At 44.5% G+C, this 22951-nt stretch overlaps 1 protein-coding gene across 1 annotated transcript in view; it reads right to left on the reverse strand.

Annotated features, from left to right (window-relative positions):
- The window catches only part of LOC126980686 (hemicentin-1-like), an 83059-nt gene that overhangs the window by 23187 nt on the left and 36921 nt on the right, over nt 1-22951 (reverse strand). Inside the window, exon 2 of the mRNA XM_050830811.1 lies at nt 12977-13054. Within this exon, the coding sequence (XP_050686768.1) occupies nt 12977-13052 (76 nt within the window). The 5' untranslated portion in view covers nt 13053-13054. The remainder of the gene's footprint in view (nt 1-12976; nt 13055-22951) is intronic.

Genomic DNA, 22951 nt, shown 5'->3' on the forward strand with positions numbered 1-22951 from the left:
GTACACATGCACATGTAGAGGATTTATTATAAACATGAGTGAGTAGCACACGGACCTCGTTCTGATCGGGTATCCATATCATCCTCACTAAAAGGCCCTGCTATGAAACAAGCATGGCTGAGTGCGTGGAGTTTTCAAGCCAACAAGATCCACATCACATCACCTCACCTAACTCGTCTGGTGTTTCGAGAAAATTCAGGAGCTGTTGATGCGGAGGATCTCACAGGATGAAGGCAGGCCTCGAGCGGCGCAGGTACGCCGAGTTGAGATGGGAAAATACGGTAGATAATTTGTAAGGATATAAAGCCACTTAGGGCGGGTGGGGGGGGGGGGGGGTAAAGAGGGCGGTGGTGGTGGTGACTGTGGAGGGAGGGGGTAAAGAGGGCGATGGTAGAGGCAATTAGGTTGTGGGTGGGATAAGGGAGGGAGGGAGGGGGTAAAAAGGGCAGTGGTGGTGGTGGCTGGGGGAGGGCGGGGGTAAAGAGGGCGTTGGTAGTGGCAGTTAGGTTGGGGGTGGGATAAGGGAGGGAGGGAAGGAGAGAGAAAGAAGAGAAGTAGGGAGGCGTGTACGTGAAGGTGGGCGGATGAATGAAGTAGAGACCTGGGTAGTGCGTTAACCCCTTGACTACGGATTTCCTACCAAAAGACCTCACCAAGCAAAAGGAATGGAACAAAAAGTGGCTGCTACAATTCAATGAAGGAAAATGTTGCCACGCACTTTGGTAGGGGATATCCAGCACACCAATACCACATGGGAAACACTCCACTCTCCACCACAGAGGCAGAGAAAGGCCTGGGAGTGTATGTTACCAGGCTGCCAGTGAAGGCCAAATCCGTGCCAATCGCAGCTGAAGAGTTAATGTCGGTGATGAAGTGTGGAGAATAAGGGAGGAGATGAAAGGCCATATTCATAAACATCTCGGCGCCCACACATACATATTTGACACGGTTATCGTAGTTATAGGCATTTCTGAGGGTAATTTTGAGACCCTGGTGGTAGTCTGACTTCTCTTCTATACCATGAACCTATCAGAAACACTCATGATAATCCGACTAATCTTCATTTTGGCCTTTGAAAGTAGTTGACATGAGAGGCGGAAGCGTCTGAGAATACCAACCAAAGAAGTGGAATGTAAAAGGTGTTGGTGGTAGTGCACGAATGGAAGGTGGAAGAGGGACTAGGTTGGGCGCGGAGGTGATTATTTTCAAACAGGAGGGTGGAAGGGGTGGCTGGTGTAGAGGGGGTTAGGACGCGGAAAGTAACTGCATTAAAATCTTTACGCCGGAGGAACGAGCTTTCATTAGGCAGGGAGGGAAACACGGGCGGCGGAAAGCGGAGGTGGGGTGTGGTGGTGGTGGGGGGGGGGGGGGGTTGTTATGAAGTTAACTAACTCATACCAGGCAAACTTTAACAGTATACATTTACCATTTATGTCTCCGTTACAAAGATATACTTAATATAATGGAGTCTGGGGAGTCACAGCAACAGTGTGTGAAAACGAACCAGGAAAACGATTGGAATAAAACATCGTTCTGTGGCGCACTCCCTTTCCTCCCCTTTACTCTCCCTGCGGGTGATTTGACTCCACCTCATTACGAATTCTCGAGTGAAGACCCATAAGAGAGAGAGAGAGAGAGAGAGAGAGAGAGAGAGAGAGAGAGAGAGAGAGAGAGAGAGAGAGAGAGAGAGAGAGAGAGAGAGAGAGAGAGAGAGAGAGAGAGAGAGAGAGAGAGAGAGAGAGAGAGAGAGAGAGAGAGAGAGAGATTTATCGCACCTCAGTAACACAGTTTAGAAATAAAGACTAAATCCCAAATAAATGCGCAGTTACTAACTTAAGATCATCTCTCATGATGTCAGTTATTCACTTGACATCTATTGTAGGGCCGAAATTGCTGCTGGATTGGTGATCGCCAGCCAGTACCATCCCCGCAAGAGATTGGAGCCTCATGGTGACGGATCCTTTGGTTGAGCCTGGGCCTCACACACCACACACCCTGATCCCCCTTGCTTAAAGGGGAACAGTAACCTTTCCGGCCAGCGGAAAATATACTTTTAGGCCTGAGCAAGGCGCGAACCTCGCCCGTCAGGTGGTAGCTGAGCAGTTTTATCAACTGCACTAAGTGTGTGTGTGTGTGTGTGTGAGTGTGTGTGTGTGTGTGGTCTGATCATGTGCTGGACTAGCGACTGCCACCAGAACTACCCTCCTCATTTTGAGCTTCTAGCGTCACGGATCACAACCACAGACACCCGGGACACAACCCCCGTCTACCACCAGGTGGCCATTCACAGCTGGGTGGATAGATGGCACGGGTGAAAAGAAAATGCCTATCCGTCTCCACTCTGTCCGAAAATCGAACGGTTGTGAGGCACACGCACTCACGACTTTTTTTTGTGTGTGTGTAATCTTTCAGGTTGTCCTGAAACCCTGGCGACTACCATTACAAGTTGAAGTAGTTTGTTCACTGCACCACCTGTAGCGTCGTAACCGGCAATGGGCCGCAGTCGGCTAATGGGTCGTCGGCACGCTCGTTGCAGCAAATGGTCAAGGCGTGATTTATCAGACATAGGATTTGGGGAGCCACTTTTTCACTTAGAAGAACGCTCCACAACTTAACAACACGGGGAGCAAAAGTGAGTGTTCTCACATATTTTATATCTAGGTACAGGAGTAGTCCTGCTCACAGAAATTGGCGCCGGTCAGGTCCGGTCAGGTCCAAGGGAAGTATTATAGTAGCATTTTTGTGACCAAAAGGAAGGTGGGTTTTTTTTCCATACGAAACGAAGCTTGCAGAGAATACAGATTTATTCTTTCACTGTCTCACCTTGAGGCAGGTCCTGATCGAGGTCGTCAATCAAACAGAGCGTCTCTGTATTTTTACGAGTACAGGGATGTCCACTTCGAGGTATGAATCCCAAAATTGACATGGGTTCGAAGTTGTACCAATATAGGATTCAAAACTACTTTGAATTGTGTCACGGTCGCGGGTGATCAACGTAAAAGGAAACGCAGACAAGGTTTTACTTACTGTCTTCTATTCTGTGGACGCCAAGATCTTTCAGTTTTTAGTTAAGTGTTGGACAGACGCGTGCCATTCATCATCCCGATATTTTGAGGATGATTCGTGCCGCAGGGCAGAACATTACACTTGTTTATCACCAAGTGGAGATTCTCGCAGTAGCCACTGATTGTACTCAGGGTGTCGTGAAAAAGGTCAAGTTCTTTAGAAACACCACCAATGTCCATATCATTGGCTTTATTACAGTTTGATATGTCGATTACAGATTATAAAAAATGAGAAGACAGACATCACAAGGTCTTGTGAGAGGGAACAAAAGCACTGGAGAACTTTGTCTCTTACGCCAAAGCTATGAAGTGCAGAAACTGGCTTGTATATTAACAGTTTGTCTAAAGCCTTGTTTTAGTCCAGGTGGACAGAATCGAAGAATTAGTCGTGTGCAAAGTGAGCAGATGGTGGGTGACCAGCGGAGTTTTGAAGCGTATTACTAGCGTTTATATTTTAACAAAAAACAAATTGACTGTAGATTAAGTTGTTGATGTTTTTATATCAGCTGTTCATGAATTATGAATCCAGTCACCGTAGAGAAGTTTGTTATTCTGGCCAAGGGTCTCCCGTATGACAGCGTGTTCATGCATGGTTGTGTGTGAGTTGGTCGGAACGCTTTTTTTTTTTTTTTTTTTGGCATACCAGCAATATAATTTTTGTTCAACTGTAATCGCTTATGTCATGTACATGTGTGTGTGTGTGTGTGTGTGTGTGTGTGTGTGTGTGTGTGTGTGTGTGTGTGATTAAAGAAGTGATAGATGGTCACGGTGGGGCACGAAATAAATATACTATGTAGAATTATTCAATATAGTAACGCCGTATCTATACATATTTTTTTTTCTACGATTTAATGTAGCCGAAAAATATGTTCCCTGGTTGAATTTCCACCACGCCCACAAGGCTTGGCTCTCGTACTCGCCTCTTGCTGTGAACCGTTACCCGACACCCGATGGCCGCAGTTCCATGAAACTCCTAGAAGCCTCCTCATTAATAGTAACTCGCGTCTCCTTTACGACAGCGTGAAGTAGCGAGGAGCATCAGCACCATCACGCTAAGCATTTAAGAGCCACTCCCTCATGGCTGTCTGGCATGGAAATGTTACCTCAACTCCCTCACTTCCAACAATCCACACTTATAAATAATGGCTTCTAATAAACGTGCATGAACTTTTAGCTATAGTACAGGTGGTGTGTGTGTGTGTGTGTGTGTGTGTGTGTGTGTGTGTGTGTGTGTGTGTGTGTGTGTGAATCCTTGGCTACAGTACAGGTGCATGAACTTTTAGCTATAGTACAGGTGGTGTGTGTGTGTGTGTGTGTGTGTGTGTGTGTGTGTGTGTGTGTGTGTGTGTGGTGAACCCTTGCCTACGGTACAGGTGGTGTGTGGTGAACCCTTGCCTACGGTACAGGTGGTGTGTGGTGAACCCTTGCCTACGGTACAGGTGGTGTGTGGTGAACCCTTGCCTACGGTACAGGTGGTGTGTGGTGAACCCTTGCCTACGGTACAGGTGGTGTGTGGTGAACCCTTGCCTACGGTACAGGTGGTGTGTGGTGTGTGGTGAACCATTGCCTACGGTACAGGTGGTGTGTGGTGAACCCTTGCCTACGGTACAGGTGGTGTGTGTGTGTGTGTGAACCCTTGCCTACGGTACAGGTGGTGTGTGGTGTGTGGTGAACCCTTGCCTACGGTACAGGTGGTGTGTGGTGAACCCTTGCCTACGGTACAGGTGGTGTGTGGTGTGTGTGGTGAACCCTTGCCTACGGTACAGGTGGTGTGGTGTGTGTGGTGAACCCTTGCCTACGGTACAGGTGGTGTGGTGTGTGTGGTGAACCCTTGCCTACGGTACAGGTGGTGTGTGGTGAACCCTTGCCTACGGTACAGGTGGTGTGGTGTGTGTGGTGAACCCTTGCCTACGGTACAGGTGGTGTGGTGTGTGGTGAACCCTTGCCTACGGTACAGGTGGTGTGTGGTGAACCCTTGCCTACGGTACAGGTGGTGTGTGGTGAACCCTTGCCTACGGTACAGGTGGTGTGTGGTGTGTGGTGAACCCTTGCCTACGGTACAGGTGGTGTGTGGTGAACCCTTGCCTACGGTACAGGTGGTGTGTGGTGAACCCTTGCCTACGGTACAGGTGGGGTGTGTGGTGATCCCTTGCCTACGGTACAGGTGGTGTGTGGTGAACCCTTGCCTACGGTACAGGTGGTGTGTGGTGTGTGGTGAACCCTTGCCTACGGTACAGGTGGTGTGGGGTGTGTGGTGAACCCTTGCCTACGGTACAGGTGGTGTGGTGTGTGGTGAACCCTTGCCTACGGTACAGGTGGTGTGTGGTGAACCCTTGCCTACGGTACAGGTGGTGTCGGGTGTGTGGTGAACCCTTGCCTACGGTACAGGTGGTGTCGGGTGTGTGGTGAACCCTTGCCTACGGTACAGGTGGTGTGTGGTGTGTGGTGAACCCTTGCCTACGGTACAGGTGGTGTCGGGTGTGTGGTGAACCCTTGCCTACGGTACAGGTGGTGTGTGGTGTGTGGTGAACCCTTGCCTACGGTACAGGTGGTGTGTGGTGTGTGGTGAACCCTTGCCTACGGTACAGGTGGTGTGTGGTGCCTACGGTACAGGTGGTGTCGGGTGAACGCGGTTGCTCCTGCCTTGAAAGCGCGGAATAAAAAAGAGCGTTATAAATGATAATGTTAATAGTTTTATGCTCCTAAATATTGCATTACCGAGCTAGCTTGAAAGAGGGAGCGCGTTCCGAATAATATTTTTCTGCATTAATTCTCCGAAATAATATTCCAGTTCTTGGTAAGCATGAATGAGAGAGCACATTTGAAATTACATTCCATTATGTCTTTATTCTTAAATATTGAAGGCTTCATGGTGCTACACTTCGTATCATCATCATCATCATCATCATCATTATCATTACCTGTGCAGGAAAAAGACAAATAGAAAGATACACCTTTGTCAAGTTAAAGCTTTCACTGTTCATCTCATCTGCCCTGATCTTTGTTTCCCACTCCAGTATTGTTGAGCTTCGAGAAACCCAAGGCCACGTAGATCTTTGTCCACCACCATTGAGCATCACCACTTTTTTTTTTTTTTTACGTCGCTGCCTTTTGCGCCGTTAGACTTTTTTCCTGGTGGGGCCTGATGCTCGGCCCAGCCCGTTCTGGCTCAGGCGGGTGTTTAGAGTGGCGCCTTCTTGTTTTGGCTCATGCTGCTCCCCGGAGCTGATCTTTGAGCCTCTCTTTGGAGAGGTAATCTAGAGTCCAGGTTGATAGGTGGTCTGCAGGGCAGGATGCGGGTAGTCTTATGCCACTTGCACATAAAAACACAATAGTCTGAATTTTCCTTACGCTTGAAACTTTAATTAACTGCAGGTCTCCGTTACAAGCGTATTAAAATAATTTCATTTTTTATTTTTTATTTTAATAGTTACACACCAGCGGTTCATGTCGTTCTTCCGATGGAGGCTGTCCAGTGCATTAACCTTGAATCCTTAGCATCAACATCTTTCCTCCTGTGTTTAGTGAGTGTCTTGGCGATGCTCCGGAAGAGGAGTGGGGAGGTGGCGGGAAGCTGTGTCGCTATTAAAGTAGCTTAGCGAGGGGGGATGGGGGGCGGGGTATGCGGGGAGGGAGATCCTGGGCAATGAGAGCAGAAGTTTACCTGTTAATGGGCAGCACTTTACGAAGATCAGCCAAGCTATTTCAGGGCTGGTTGCCTGCACACTCCAGCATATATGCGCCGTCATTTCCATCTCGGTGCTCAGCCTGGAGTTATGAAATGCTTCAAGTTAATTAGGACGAGCCTGAGCATTGGAGGCCTGGGAGCGTACGTCTCATCTGCCGTTTATTAAACTCGTGTGGTATGTGAAAGCCTTCGAAGTATATAAACTTAGTGCGACTAAAGGTCCTAATTGAGTTAGTGATGAATTGCTCTTTACTTTGCCCTGCCTCCCAGACCATCAAACTCTTCGGTCTTTACATATCAGCATCCACCTCTACCTCACGCCGCATATTGATTTCAATTTGCTGCACAACATTGCGAACAATTCGTTTCTATAAGATATCACTGTGCACCTCTGCTTTTTTGGATGGCCTCGGCAAAACCTTTTTATAATTCTTTGCTCATTTTGAGTCTTCCATTCTGCTCGGCGTAAATGTTTTGTAGCCAAGATATTGTTTAATGAATCTCGACATTAAACTTAAAGTTTGCTTTCAGATTGATTTTTTGATATAGTAATAAGAAATTTGAATATTCTGTTATGTAGTGCTAGAGAGTACTGTTTCCTTGCTTACCTTCTGTGCAAGAATCATAATTATATCACGTCAGCAACTATAAATAAAATTCGCCTGCGCCACTAACAGAGTCGGGTCATCGAAGAGACCCCTCAAGAAAGTCTTCCGGCACTACAGGCAGAACCTAAAAATAAGAAAAGTTTGATGAGAGTGGAAAAGAGCTTCCTTTGCGCAAGATTTATTATCGAAGTACCATGGATGGGTATTTGACTTATCACGCACTAAATGTCAACGAACGGTCGCCAGTCTCAGCGATCACAGTAACGTTTGTGCAACTTTTCCTTTATTTATTATTATTTTTTCATGGTTTAATCATACTCACCGCATCCTTCCCTCAACCAAGCACACACACACACCCACACACACACACACACACACACACACACACACACACACACACACACACACACACACACAGAGCGTAACGTCTAATTGAATGATTTAGTATTGCAGGGAGGTTATGTCGCCTGCCTGACAGCAGAAAGGAACGCTTTTTTTTTATAAATATTAGATATAATGCTGTCAAATACACAAAGGTTCGTGTATCTCGCCTTGCAGACACATGTAATTAAAAATGTAATGCAATGAAAATAATTTAATCGTGTAAAATATGACTTTACGTTTTTATTAAACAGTAGATGCACTCACAGATGATACATTTTGCAGACCCTCACAGACTCGTCACACACACACAGAGGAATACATACTTTTAGCTGAAGAGTTCCCAAGCCTTCAAGAAACATGGCCACATTGTTATACGCACCTTTTTGAACGCTTTGAAGTATATCAGTATTGACACTCCACATAGAGAGATAAAACTCCAATTATCGCCCGTTTTGCGACCAGCGCGACAGTTGTAAGGGTGACTCAACACATGAACCAGGCGATAACTTGTTTGCGTCAGGCCCTGCAAAAGCGTCGGGGCGGTCGTTTGAGCTGATCTATGGAGGCCATGTATACAGGCAGCAGGTATGTCACAGCTTATTGGTTTGCTGCTTGTATACCTCCACGGCTGCTGGCCAATCACGGAGCAGCTTTTTTTTATATCACCGGCCACTCTGATAGTCTGTCTTATTAACCCTTCATGTAACGCGTTGAAATATCCGGCAGTTCCCTTGTGTGTGTGTGTGTGTGTGTGTGTGTGTGTGTGTGTGTGTGTGTGTGTGTGTGTGTGTGTGTGTGTGTGTGTGTGTGTGTGTGTTTTTCAGCAGAGGAGTCAGTTCAAGGGCGTGAAAAAAGGTAACAAATGTGAAAAAAGCCCGCTACTCACTGCTCCCACTAAGAGTTAGAGGTGTGTGTGTGTGTGTGTGTGTGTGTGTGTGTGTGTGTGTGTGTGTGTGTGTGTGTGTGTGTGTGTGTGTTAGTATCTAGTTTAGTTTCTGTTAAAGGCTATGCTGAACACCTGACGCCAGTACGATTGATTGCACATCCGTCACCGTGATGCAACCGTCCTCTGTCTCGTTATTTTTATGCACCTCCCGCCGCTGCACAGTACAACACAGCAGAGTGCAGCACGAATTCAACACAGCGCAGCACAGCATGATACAGGATACCGTAATGATAAGCCGTAGCACAAAACATCAAAACACATTTCAGCACGTTATTCAACACTAGACCGTAAAGCACTGTAACACCACAGCACGTATCACAAAGAAACACAAAGGGCACAACATAAAACACACACACACACACACACACACACACACCACACCACACCACACCACACCTCACCACCACACAATGACACAATCAAGATGAGCGTTGATATCACCACCATCACCACAACAAAAATTAAAAAAAGGACGATAAAAACAACGACAGCAACTCCCAGTCATGTAGGTGCAAAGAAGCCATCGAGTTTATGAAAAATCTCATGTATCTTGCCGCTTCCCTCTTGACTTTCCTCCTCTTCCTTTCCTTAATTATCGCTCTTACGGAAAGGTAAATAGCTGGTACGAGATTTCATTAAATATTAAATATTAAATGGATAGGCGGTGGTCGAGTGGAAAGCGTCACCACCGAGTGGCCTAAGACTACGCACATGCTGTCCAGAAAACCACCTATCAACCCCGACTCTAGATTATCTCTAAAAGGGAGGGTCATTGATGAGCTCCGGGGGACGACACCATGAGCCAAACAAGATGGCGCCATTTTTTTTTATTCTTTTTTTTTTTTTTTTTTTTTTTACGTCTACGTCTATTGCGCCGGTAGGCTTGCTTGAGGGGCCTGGATGGTAGTCGGCCCCAGCCCGTCATGGCGCAGGCAAGTGTTTATAGTGGCGCCATCTTCTCTTGGCTCATGCTGCCCCCCGGGAACTCGCTCTTGATTAACTTAGACGCTTTAAACACTTGCCTGCACCACAACCGGCTAGGGTCGACCATCAAGCCCCGCGAAGAAAGCATACGGGAGCCACAGGCGGAAACGTAACAAAAATCATGACAAACAGAAACGACGAGACGAGAGAGCAGCAGAATGAAAGTGCATTAAATAATATGTCAGTTACGCACAATAGATATAAACTATATTAAATTGCACATGACAATCACAGAATATAAATAAATAATAATCAGATTTAGTGAAACGATAGATATTTATCTGGCAACACCAATGTTTTTTTTTTAATTAATTGGATCATAAAAACGCGACATTTGCACCGGCGCGGCCTGGGTGCCATAAAGGTCTATTAACAAGTGGAGGGTGATAATGCACACTCATCGCGCTGAACCAACCCGTGGCGCCATAACCGTGATCGAGTGTGAAGGATTTCCGTGATTACGTTTGTGTGTACCAGTTAAATGTATCCACCCATTGCTTCATATACAAATTTCCTGTCGCATTTTCGCACGTTCATAACTAAGTGGGGAATGGACGAGCCGTGTGCCGGAAATGTCCGTGGAGATGAATGAGGAAATTGAGGCTGTTAGTAGGAAATAATAGACAGGGAGACAGATAGAAAAACACATACGTGGAATAGATACGTAAAAGCCACCAAGGAGAGAAATATTGTTTCGCCTCAAGCTGGGAGGAAATTGAAGGATATCCTCACTTAGCGGTGTCCTGTGTGAGTGCGTGTGTGTGTGTGTGTGTGTGTGTGTGTGAAAGAGAGAGAGAGAGAGAGAGAGAGAGAGAGAGAGAGAGAGAGAGAGAGAGAGAGAGAGAGAGAGAGAGAGAGAGAGAGAGAGAGAGAGAGAGAGAGAGAGAGAGAGAGAGATGTGTGTGTGTGTGTGTGTGTGTGTGTGTGTGTGTGTGTGTGTGTAAGGACAGGGGAAATTTTGCCAACACAGAAGGGGAGAGGCGGAATGAAGGATGCCCGAAATAAATATAAAAAAAATATATTAACGCAAGAGGGATGGAAGGGATAACTTCTCGTCGGGGCTGATGAAAGAAGATTAAAGTAGGGAGGAGGAAGTGTGCCTGCAGGAACATTCTCAAACATGCCGAGGGAGAGAGAGAAAAAAAAAAGAATATAACAAGACTAACCTACTTTCCTAGTATTTTGTTCTTTGCTGCAATTTTCCTTCTTTTCCACTATATTTTCCTCCCTCCTCCTCCTCTTCCTCTTCCTTTCCTCTTCCTCTTCCTCCTCCTCCTCCTCCTCCTCCTCCTCTTCATTTCCTCTTCCTCTTCCTCCTCCTCCTCCTCCTCCTCCTCCTCTTCCTCTTCCTCTTCCTTTCCTCTTCCTTTCCTTTTCCCCTTCCTCTTCCTCTTCATTTCCTCTTCCCCTTCCTCTTCCTCTTCCTTTCCTCCTCCTCCTCCTCCTCCTCCTGCTCCCCCTCCTCTTCCTTTCCTATTCCTTTCCTCTTCCTTTCCTCTTCCCCTTCCTCATCCTCTTCCTCTTCCTTTCCTCTTCCCCTTCCTTTCCTCTTCCACCTCCTCCTCCTCCCGGCATTATTACTTTCCGTCTTGGTTCCATATTTTCCAATACTACCAGAATACCAAGACCTCGTAAGTTGATTATAAAACATTAAACAGCGTAAGACTACAATGAGAATCTTCTTTTGCTGCAAACATGAAGCTTGTATCGTTCTTCCTTCAATTTTCTTCCGTCTGTTTTTCTTTCTTTTCATCCACTTCCTCGTCCTGTTCCTCATCCACGCCTGCTCGTTCTGCCACACAGCCTTTCATTTCCCTCGGTTTTCTTGCCCACTTTCCTCTTTATCTCTCTTTTCCTCCCTCCCCTGTTTTCCATCCCATCGCCTCGCCTCAACACCCACTGCTCGGAAATTACCACAAAACTCAATTTGCTCAGCAGGAATGAACCAAATGTGTACTTCCAATTCCCAGAGGCAGCACAGCCCTTGGTCATGTGGCGGGCGATGAAAGAGTGTGATGAAGTGCGAGTGTGCGGGGAGGGGAAGGGGGGGGGGCGGTAGAGTATGTGTGTGTGGAAAAGAGGTGTTTGTGCTTGATTGTTGGTGTGTGTGTGTGTGTGTGTGTGTGTGTGTGTGTGTGTGTGTGTGTGTGTGTGTGTGCATTCGTTCCTCTCGCTTGTCACTGCCCCTCCTTCCTCCACTCCTCCCAAGCACTGTTCAACCCCAATCACGCAGCAGCCCTTACAGCAACACCACCTCCATCTCACACTTCTTTACACTGCCCAGCGCCTATCAATACCCTCAGGCAGTGTCGTCTATTGATAGGAAAGGTAATGGAAGGACAGCAAGCTTGTTCCGGAATACTTGTTAATCACTTTATTTTTCATCGTGTGTGTGTGGTATGATTGGAGGAGGGAGAGCATAATGCGGTGATGAGTTGTGGCGTGGTGGTAGAGGGAACGGAGAAGCTCTGGTGATTTGATCGCAGGAGAATTAGATTGGTGAGATTATCACCTCCACCATTGGCAAGGAGGTTACGGTCGGAATTATAAGACACTTTGGTTTCTCACATCAGCTATTTCTAAAGGTCAAAGAAGGGGTCAGTCGGGTTCTAGTGAGTGTTTCTTTAGGTTCACGGTACAGAGGAAGGGTCAAACTACTATCAGTCATAAAACTACTCCTGGAAATGCCCACAACTCCTAAGAAAGCCTTGTCAAATAGGTGTTCTTGGGCCGCGGAATGTCTTATAATACGACCCTTTGTTCCTAGTAAACGAGACCTGCCAAGAGCATATCGTTAGTGTTGAGTTCCATGCTGAAGATTTTTTTTTTCTGTCTTTTGTCCTCACTCCTGACCGAGCGTCCTTTGCACATTATTTTTATGGATGTAAAAATAAATTGTGTGTACGTGAGGTGTTACTGCAGAAAATAAGTCATGAAACCGTTTATCTGAACCTTACTGAGCAATCATTAAACGAGGTATCCTTAAAATATAAAAGTGTCCATATAGAATTGCGGAATATTATCAGTTATTTTGCCTGAAAATATAATCAGTACCAAGTGTAAGAATATATCGTGCACACCTGTCTTGTAAGGAAGCAATACCAGTAATGTATCTCTCCCTTCTTAAAACCATGAGACATTACATATTATTAGTCAAGATTATGAAATAGGGAGAAGAAATTATAGTTCCGACGTTACAGTAAGTGTACAGGGGCTTCAAAAACACAGCAGTGGAGCACAGAGGAAGGGAAAGAGAAAACAATAACAGAGCTATACAAAGCACACAAACACCAACACTTACCGGGTGCGGGATGCAACAGGCCGGCAACGCATAGCAGCAGGGAGGCGGCCACGCCCACGTTCCCTTTCACTCTCATTCCTGAAAAACGAAAACACAAAACATTAAATTAGTCCACTTCCTCGATGGTCAGCGCTGGGGCCTCCTCCGCCTCACCCACTTCCTCATTTGTTCCTCTCGCTTGTCACTTCCCCTCCTTCCTCCACTCCTCCCAAGCACTGTTCAACCCCAATCACGCAGCAGCCCTTACAGCAACACCACCTCCATTTTACGCTTCTTTACACTGTCCAGCGCCTATCAGTACCCTCTGGCAGTGTCGTCTCTTGATAGGAAAGGTGATGGAAGGACAGCAGGCTTGTTCCGGAATACTTGTTAATCACTTTATTTTTCATCGTGAAGCACAAACTAACAAAAGAAAATAGCAGTGCGGCTTCAAAACACGTCGAAACGAGAATATAATTTACGTTCTTGAAGAATGACTGAAAAAAAAAATAATTCCTTTTAGTTGTTAACATGTATATCCTACCTCGGGTGTAAATATAATTATGACAAGCAGGGTATGATAGATCGTCAGAAAAATACACATCTGCGCTCTCGTTTGTGTGTGTGTGGGGGGGAGGGTCTGGGTATGGGTTGGCTGAGTGGGGGGGGGGTGCGTGTGCGTGAGTGTAATAATAATAATGATACGGTTTATTTAGTTTTTGCAGCCGTTAGGATGAAAATGAACAAAAAGGGGGATGGGGAGCGGAGGTGTGACGCATCTGTGGGAGGGTTGGGGTGATGATGCTTGTGAGGTGGCGGAGAGGGGGGGTGGAGTGCTGTGTGGTGGTGCCGGGAGTGGGGAGGAGTAATAGGGGCGGCCTCTTCCAGGTGACGGTAAGGTCAGATAGACAGTGTGTGTGTGTGTGTGTCACTGTCTGTGTCTGTGTCTCTGTCTCTGTCTTTGTGTGTATGTGTCTGTGTGTGTGTGTGTGTGTGTGTGTGTGTGTGTGTGTGAGTGAGTGAGCACGCCCACACCTACATACACCACATCTCTTGCACAACATTCATCATCAGCGCTTCGTACACCTTCCCGTTAGCAAACACTTTTCTGGGCGCCGCGAGGGAGAGGAAGCGACGTAACGAGCGGGTTCAAAGAAGGAAAATTAATGTGACTGAATTTTGTCTCGTCTTTTATCGCTTCTTTTCTTCGTTGGTGAGAGTTTTACAGGGCGACCCTTTATCATAAGCTTTTGTAATAACACTGTTGTTTTACCGCAATGGAGATATAATTAAGGATGCATTTAAGAGATGTAATAAAGAACGTGTGTGTGTGTGTGTGTGTGTGTGGAAAGAAGGGAGGGTGTGTGAGAGGAAGTTAAGAGAGAGAAGTAAGTAAGTAAGTAGAGAAGGGAGGAAAGAAAGATATGGTAAAAAAGGAAGGAAGGAAGGAATGATCGCAGGAAGGAAGGAAGGTAGAAAGGAAAGAAGGAAAGGAAGAATGGAAGGGATGCAGAAAAGGAAGGCAGGAGACTAGTAGAAAGGGAGGAAGGTAACTAAGAAGAAAAGGTGTGAGTGAAGGGGAAGAGGGTTGGAGAGGAGGAGTCATGTAAGGTGAAAGGTTGTCGGGAATGAGTTTAACCTAATGAAGAGAAAGATAAACACTGAACAAACGGTTATACAGATGAAAACAAAGACAACAGAAAGAATCACCAATGCACAAGAAACAGCCGGAGGGAAGCGATAAATGGAGAGCTGAAATACAACTTAAAAGAACTCAACATATCGCAAAGAATCATAACTTTTTTGCGCACATTGTTGACGAAACGCGAGGAGGTGGAGAAAAAATGGACACGGAGGCTAAGGAGGATAAAAGAAAGGAGAGGAGAGAAGGGGGAGGAGATGGGTAACGGTGAGAAGCGGCAGCAGGAGGAGCAGGAGCAGGAGGTGAGGATGGTAGCGGTATGGAAGAGAAAAAAGGAGAAAATGAGAAGGAGCAGGTGAAGAAGCGGAATGGAGGAGGAGGTATAAGAGCAGCAGAAGGACAATGAGGATAGAGGAGGAGGAGGAGAAGAAGGAGAAAGAGGAAGAGGAGGAGGAGGAGGAGGAAATTATCAGAAGGAAGAGGTGATGTTGATAGTCGTATGAAAGAGGAGCAGGTGGAGAAGCGGAATGGAGGAGGAGGAAGAGAAGGAGGAGGAGCAGAAGGACAATGAGGATAGTGGAGGAGGAGGAGGAGGACGAGGAAAAAAGAAGAAGAAGAAGAAGAGGAGGGTGCTATCAGGATCAGAGGCAAAAAAATAGGAGGGAAGGGGAAAGAAGAAGAACCAAGAGAAGGAGGAAGAGATTAAAGGTGGAATTGGAGAGGCAGCGGAGCAATAAGGTGGATGGAACGGCGGGAAAAGCGACGACCTGAGGGAACTGATTCGTAAAAACATGACGGGAAAAAAGACGAGATAGTGGAAGACTGAAGAAGACCAAACCTTTTTAACCTCCCCGTCTGTAAACATTGTTCTTATAAAAGCTTCACTGAACACCGAAAGTTAAGGGGCCGTGAATGGTGGCGGTGGTATTAGGCGTGGTATTAGGAGGAGGAGGAGGAGGAGGAGGAGGAGGAGGAGGAAGAAGGAAGGGAAACGTAAGAAAAACAAAAGGGGAAAAAGTACAGGAGAAAAGAAATTGAAATTCGGATTAGGAGGGGGAGGAAACGGAAGAGCAGGAGGAAGAGGGAGCAGAAGGGAAGGAAAGGGAAGGAAAGGAAAGGAGAGGAAAGGAAAGGAAAGGAAAGGAAAAAGGAAATTAAAGTACTGGTAATGGCAACGGGCACGGTCTTTATCCCTCTCAATGCTCAAATAATTAAATTCTCTCTCTCTCTCTCTCTCTCTCTCTCTCTCTCTCTCTCTCTCTCTCTCTCTCTCTCTCTCTCAGTCAAAGGCAAAGCATTTATTTGCCTGATAAATTAATAATACAATAAACAACTACAACAGTATTACAAGGCATAGCTCTTTGAATGAAAAAAAAAAAATCATTTTTAAAGAGCTCCTTAATTCCATCAATTATAGGATAAAGCACGTTGTGTTTGCTAATTAGGCATTTTCTAAATATTATATAAAACTTTACAAATACATACGTACACATATATATATATATATATATATATATATATATATATATATATATATATATATATATATATATATATATATATATATATATACACACACACACACACACACACACACACACACACACACACACACACAAATTCATACATTCACAAACATACATGTGTGCACCAGTGGTGGGCGCGGTACCAAAAGTTTGGGGTTGCGTTACGCGGTACTGAGGCACCTCAGCATGCCCAGTGCGTTCCGCGGTACTCCGGTACTTTTTCCGGCCCCCCTGGTGCGTTCCGCGGTACTGCGGTACCTGTTTTCTAAAGCAGCACTTAAAAAGAGGAAAAAAAAGCTCTGCGTCACCAATTACCAAAAACACTTATATGTAAAAAAAAAAAAAATATTAAACGCCACATGGGATTAGGTGGAAACTATCTAGTAGGAATGATGTGTCCAGAATAAGTAACATATGATGTTGTAGATAACAATAATATATATAGGTAATTATTTAATAGATTATTTCATAGGAGCAAGATTTACACCGACCTGCCAGTAGTGAAGTTGAGCCCGGATTTAGAGTTAGAACGTTACACGTTCTAAGTCCGTCTACGTTAGCACGGTACACGTTAGTAACGTGTCTCTCTCTCCCTTCTTTCTCTGTTGCCAGTTATAGCGAGATAATCGGCGCGCACGCAACTAAAGATGAATTGATTTAACGTACTATAGGAGATATGAGGCGTTGATTAATTTTAGAAGCAAGTATGGTTCCTCCTAGAAAAGCATAGGTGAAAAAATCCAGGTTCCAACCAGCCTCCGATGAAAAATCACATCCTTTTAATTAACAATAGGTACCTATCCTTTTCAGTGAAAGTGCCTCCCCTCTTTCCCACGGTGTCTGTTCGTATGTCCGACTGTCTGTCTGTCTGTCTGGTGGGTCAGGTGCCCCCCCCCCCCCGGCCCCCTCAAACAGTGGTATTGTTTATTTTTATTTAGATATTTATTTATTCATTAATTATTATCATCACTATTTTTCTTTAAAGTGTTTGCCGGTACCGCGAAAAGTACCGCAGGTAATTTGAACGCGGTACCGGTACTCCTGTACTTTCAGCAGTTCTCTGCGGTACTGCGGTACCGGTTTGGTAGTGCGGTAGTACCGCAGTACCGCAAAAAGTACCGCAAGTGCCCAGCACTGGTGTGAACTCTATTTATCCTAAAACGTTAAACAAAACATATGCCATTAACATGCAAAATGTATCTCAATCATCATTCTGAACATTTAATATATATTTCTTAATTTTTTTTTTAAATGTACTATTTTCAATAGTTTTAAAGTTTTGAGGCAGACTATTCCATGTGAGGCACCCTGAGTGTGCCACAAATCTTTTAGTTGCCCCTGAACGAGGTTGCGGTAGTCTTAATAAATTTTGGCTCCTTAGATTTTGATGGTGGACAATTGAAACTCTATCAAAAGTAATAACAGTAGAAATATTTAATTGGCTGTGAACAAATTTAAATAATTCTAATTTATGAATATCATCTAATTTTTATAAGGAAAGATTTACAAATAACGGATCAGTGTGATCTCTATACCCTGCTCCTGAGATTGTTCTAACATTTCTTTTTGTAATAATAGTAATGGCTTTGTGAAGGTCTTCACTGCAGAACCCCAGGCAAGATTACAATATTGCAAGTAGGGGTTATGAGCACCTCTGTAGTCAAGTTGTCTTTGATTTTATAAAGTATCCCTTTCGATCTTGATATTTTATTATGTATATAATTAATATTATATTACCAAAGTGACTTGTCATCGATAATAATTCCTAGAAATTTTAATGAGGTGACTTTTTCAATTGCACAATTCGCTAATTTAATTACAATGTCTTGATTAATATGCTTATTGCCAGCAAATAACATGTAATTAGTTTTTTGAGTATTTAACGTTAGTCTGTTAGCAACTAGCGAAGGGAAGCCGAGACGGTTTGATATTATTGTTTTTAGACTGATCCGTGAAGATAAATATCGAAATCTCTAAGTTCAAGCCATTAATTCCTCTCTCTCTCTCTCTCTCTCTCTCTCTCTCTCTCTCTCTCTCTCTCTCTCTCTCTCTCTCTCTCTCTCTCTCTCTCTCGCTATAGATAGATAGATGGATGTGTAAATATGGATAAATACAGATAAACAGATAATGGAGCAGAGAGAGAGAGAGAGAGAGAGAGAGAGAGAGAGAGAGAGAGAGAGAGAGAGAGAGAGGAATTAATGGCTTGAACTTAGAGATTTCGATATTCATCTTCACGGATCAGTCTAAAAACATTATAATAAAACCGTCTCTGCTGTCCTTCGCCCTTCTTAAAGACAATGATTCCTTATTATCGTTTATTCATTTGAACATAAGACGCAAGATGGAGATCCGAGTGATAAAATACACCAAATATTAAGAAGAAAATGAAACGAGGTAATTCTAATAAGGACTTGATATTTTTTTTTTGTGACAGACTCTCATGTGTGTGTTTGTGCTGGAAGGGGCGTGGGGGGGTGACGATTTGTGATGGGGCCGTACACATGTTTCCAGTTATTATCGTTAAAACGTGGATCAGTATATAATCTTTACTTAAATCAAAGAATTTCAAAACTAATGTTCATCCCTCCTCGCGAAATTCATCATGATTTTGTCAGATAGTTCCCGGCATTTGCTTTTCCTCCAAGTGCAACAGAATTCCCCGCATTAGGAGCCTTGTCCGTAGCGTGGTAATGGAATAATCGCATTAACGCTAATATCATTATCCTTTCATATGCCGTTTTTTCATGATGTGTAATGTAGTAGCTCTGACACGAGTTTGGTTAGGTAAACTAATCACACTACAGGGTGAAAGGAGAAAATTATATTACTTTTTGAGCGACAGACGCAAACTTTGATAGGACTGTTAGCTTTCCTAGTTTTCCTTATCAGTAAATTATACACACAGAAAAAAAGTACGGTCTGGCTGCCTTGCGCTGTGCTCGCCTTTCACGGATGCTTGAGGTAATCCTATTTTGTTTTGTTTTTACAGCAAAGGAGACAGCACAAGGCCACAAAAAAAGGAAACAACAATGAAAAAAAGCCCGCACCTTAAATAGAAAAAAAAATTATATTAGTTTTTGAATGACAAACGCAAATTTATATGATAAGTTAGTTTTCTGGTGAATTATACCCACACAAAAAGAGCAAGTATGGTCTGGATGATTTCCGCCGCGCTTCCCTTCACGGGTGCAAGTCATTCGTTGGCCACAGCCGCGGAGGCAAAAGTGGAAACACGCCTCGCCTCACGGGACCAGTTGCCACGCTCCGTGTTAATTAGCGGCGTAATCGTTATGGTGAGGGAATAGCGCCGCATCGTGTAATCAGCCTCGGCGGTGCAGCGAATTTGTGTTGAATCCTTGCAATGTATGAGGCTGCTGTGTCGCTCCATCAGCATGCAGCCCCTCAAGCACCAGATTTAAATTAGTTAGAAAAAAATATGTAATATGTTAACGGCGCGGAAATCCCCTGCACGTGTGAAAATACTTCGAAATTACTGGTGAAATGAAGGAAATATATCCCGTTCCATTGTGGGTGTGTGTAAAGCATTTTGTACGGTATATCATTAATACTGCCAGCAAGGACGATAGATATTTTTGTTATTCCTCTCTTAACTTCAAAAACAAGTAAAAGAGCAGAAATTAGGCTGCTGCAAGTAATTATATACCTGAAAGGGGGAAGTGACACTGGAGGTGCTATTTTTAGGACTGTGTGTGTATAATATTATCTCTCTCTCTCTCTCTCTCTCTCTCTCTCTCTCTCTCTCTCTCTCTCTCTCTCTCTCTCTCGCTTCTTTTGTGTGTGTGTGTGTGTGTGTGTGTGTAATTCACCATGGTCTGATCACGCTCTGAACTCACAATCTCCCACCACTACTCTCCCTATATGAGCTCCTCCTCCTCCTCCTCCTCCTCCTCTTCCTCTTCCTCTTCATCCTCTTACTGACTTAACAGCCACGATCGGCTGATGGCCAAAAAAAAAAAAAATCCTCTTACTACTACCACTACTACTACTACTACTACTACTATTACCACTACTACTACTACAACTATAATCATTACTTCTACTACTACTACTTCTACTTCTACTGTTATTGTCGCAGCTGCTCCTACTACTCCTCTTTCAATATGGCTATTAATATTATCATATATTACTATCATTACCAAAATAATTCCAGGTTGAGCTCTCGTTAGCCTCATTAATTCAAATTTTTATATCTTCATTGTGGATGTTCTTTTTTATATGACATCGGACATGCAACTGACAACGCCACTGGGAAAGAAAGAAAGAAAGAAAGAAAGGGAGACACGCTTTAATGAGAGAGAGAGAGAGAGAGAGAGAGAGAGAGAGAGAGAGAGAGAGAGAGAGAGAGAGAGAGAGAGAGAGAGTGAGAGAGAGTGACAGCAACGAAAGAAAGAAAGAAAGAAAGAAAGAAAGAAAGAAAGAAAGAAAGAGAAGAGAGAGAGAGAGAGAGAGAGAGAGAGAGAGAGAGAGAGAGAGAGAGAGAGAGAGAGAGAGAGAGAGAGAGAAAGAAAGAAAGAAAGAAAGAAAGAAAGAGAAAGAGAGAGAGAGAGAGAGAGAGAGAGAGAGAGAGAGAGAGAGAGAGAGAGAGAGAGAGAGAGAGAGAGAGAGAGAGAGAGAGAGAGAGAGAGAGAGAGAGAGAGAGAGAAAGAAAGACAGAAAGAAAGAAAGAAAGAAAGAAAGAAAGAAAGAAAGAAAGAAAGACAAGAGAGAGAGAGAGAGAGAGAGAGAGAGAGAGAGAGAGAGAGAGAGAGAGAGAGAGAGAATAATATAGCAGAACTTTCTTGATATATTTTCCAAGATGGCTGCCAGTTTGCAATTAACGAGACCTATTCAAATGTGCCGAACCTCGTCCTCTTCTCACAAAATATAGCTTTTAACGAAGTCCATTATTGTGATGTGACTGACTCTATCATCACTTCATCTACGGACAACGCGGTCCTCGCTCGCACCCAAAACAGAAAACGTATCCTGACCATTAAGACATACGATATCTGTAAAGGAAGCCAAACTGCTGAGAATCGAGTGCTATGCAGGAAAGAACTCTTTTTACCATTCAAGTTACGGAGAGTTTATGCATTTATGTAAAAAAGAAAAAAAAAACTTGTGCACTGCATGGGGCATTGGAGAAATCCCTGATTCCATTTCCCTGGTGCATCAGTAAAAGGCCGAGTGGACTTTGTGTAGGAGGAAGACCCGCTCAGAGCAAACTATGACTTGGTGCTCTGTGTGGCAGCAAACACGCCCTCCGCGCCAGGGGAAGATACGAAAATTGCTTCCATTACTGTTGTTCCCGCCACCCTCTCCTCTGATTGTCGCCTTTGATTAATTTATCACGCCCATTCAGCTCCCCTCTACGACCGCTTTCATCTGTTGATCAGGCACGGGAGTAACAGGAGCCACCTTTAGTCGATTTTCTGAGTCCAATGGCAAAGGTGAATAAAGAGAAATGTCCTCATTCCTCGTTACCTCCGCATGCCACGGTAAAGGAGTCTTTGGCGAGCGAGGGAGAGGCAGGCGGAGGATCCATCAATTTTATGGCCGGCGACGGAACGAAGGGAGAAATTGCTTGGTGCGAAGTGCGAGACGCCTCAAGATGCTCAGCTCCGCCCACTCAGCTGGTGTGTGGGTGTCTTTGTTTGTTTGTTTGTTTGTTTGTTTTGCGACCTTTTTTAGTCTTGTTATTTCTGTTTCCGCGCTATGAAACCAGTGGTCACACAAAGTCTCCTTCAACAGAGATCTATCTAGGTATGAGTGTCTAAAATTCTAATCGGCTTTTCTGAAACATGTGGAAATTAACAATAGCATAGTTCCGTAGGATATAAAGAGTATGAATGAGTGAGCCCCGTTATGAACCCTCGTAAGTCTCCTTTCTCTGTGATGACTTCGAAAGTTTTGTGTCGCACTCTGGGTCATTGAATAATTGCTGTGGGTTTGTTTACTGCCATTTCTTGATGTCGTTTAAATAAAAAAATGTATATAAAAAAGGAAGGTGATGCAAAGACATTCTGATCATTTTCGCTGCTGCCTAAATAATGAACTTGCCTTTGTTTGAGTAACTTTTTATTTTGTATTTTCCTGTAGTGAAAAACATCAAGGACAAGTAAGGACATCCCATTGTTGCCTCTAAGAGAACTTTGTGTTTTCCCAGTTTGCCGCACAGATTCTTTTTCTTAGTTTTGTTTTCTGTTTTTTTCACGTGTGTCAGTTTGGGCCTTAGCGAGGCGTGTGTTAAAGTTCGCCGCCCAGAATGCCGTGGAAGTAAAGTTGAGGCCGAAAGCATTGTTGTTTCTAAATTAGCCGCGCGAGCAGAACATTAAAGCTGCGTGCCTCTTATTTCGGCCACTCCGGAAAACACTTGGGTTCCAATATCGGTGAGGCTGAGTGGGCCGAGAGGAAATGCGAAGACTGAGTAGTGTGAAGGTGGGGAGTGGAAGAAAGGCCTCTAGTGAAAGTGGCGGTGGGTGAAAGGAGGAAAGAGGAGTATGTAGTGTTCAGGAAAAGTGAATGAATGAACTGTAGTGCAGGTCGTACTGGGAGGACGAAGAGTTAAGTGTGTATGGGAGTGAATGGAAGAGAAAGAATTAAGTTTATTATGATAGTAGTGGACGAGAGGAAGTAATGAGTACAAATACTGTAGGTGGCGATGACTGCATGTAAGTGGAAGTGGCTGGAAGGTGGAAAGGATAAGGACCATGTAATGTAGGCGTCAGGGGATGAAATGACGTGAAAATGAGGACTGTGTTAGCAGGTGACAGTAGTGAAAAGGAAGAGAATGTGAGGACCTTGTATTCTAGGTGTTTGGAGAATGAA

The sequence above is a fragment of the Eriocheir sinensis genome, chromosome 45 (assembly GCF_024679095.1).
Source record: "Eriocheir sinensis breed Jianghai 21 chromosome 45, ASM2467909v1, whole genome shotgun sequence".
NCBI classification, from domain to species: Eukaryota; Metazoa; Arthropoda; class Malacostraca; order Decapoda; family Varunidae; genus Eriocheir; species Eriocheir sinensis.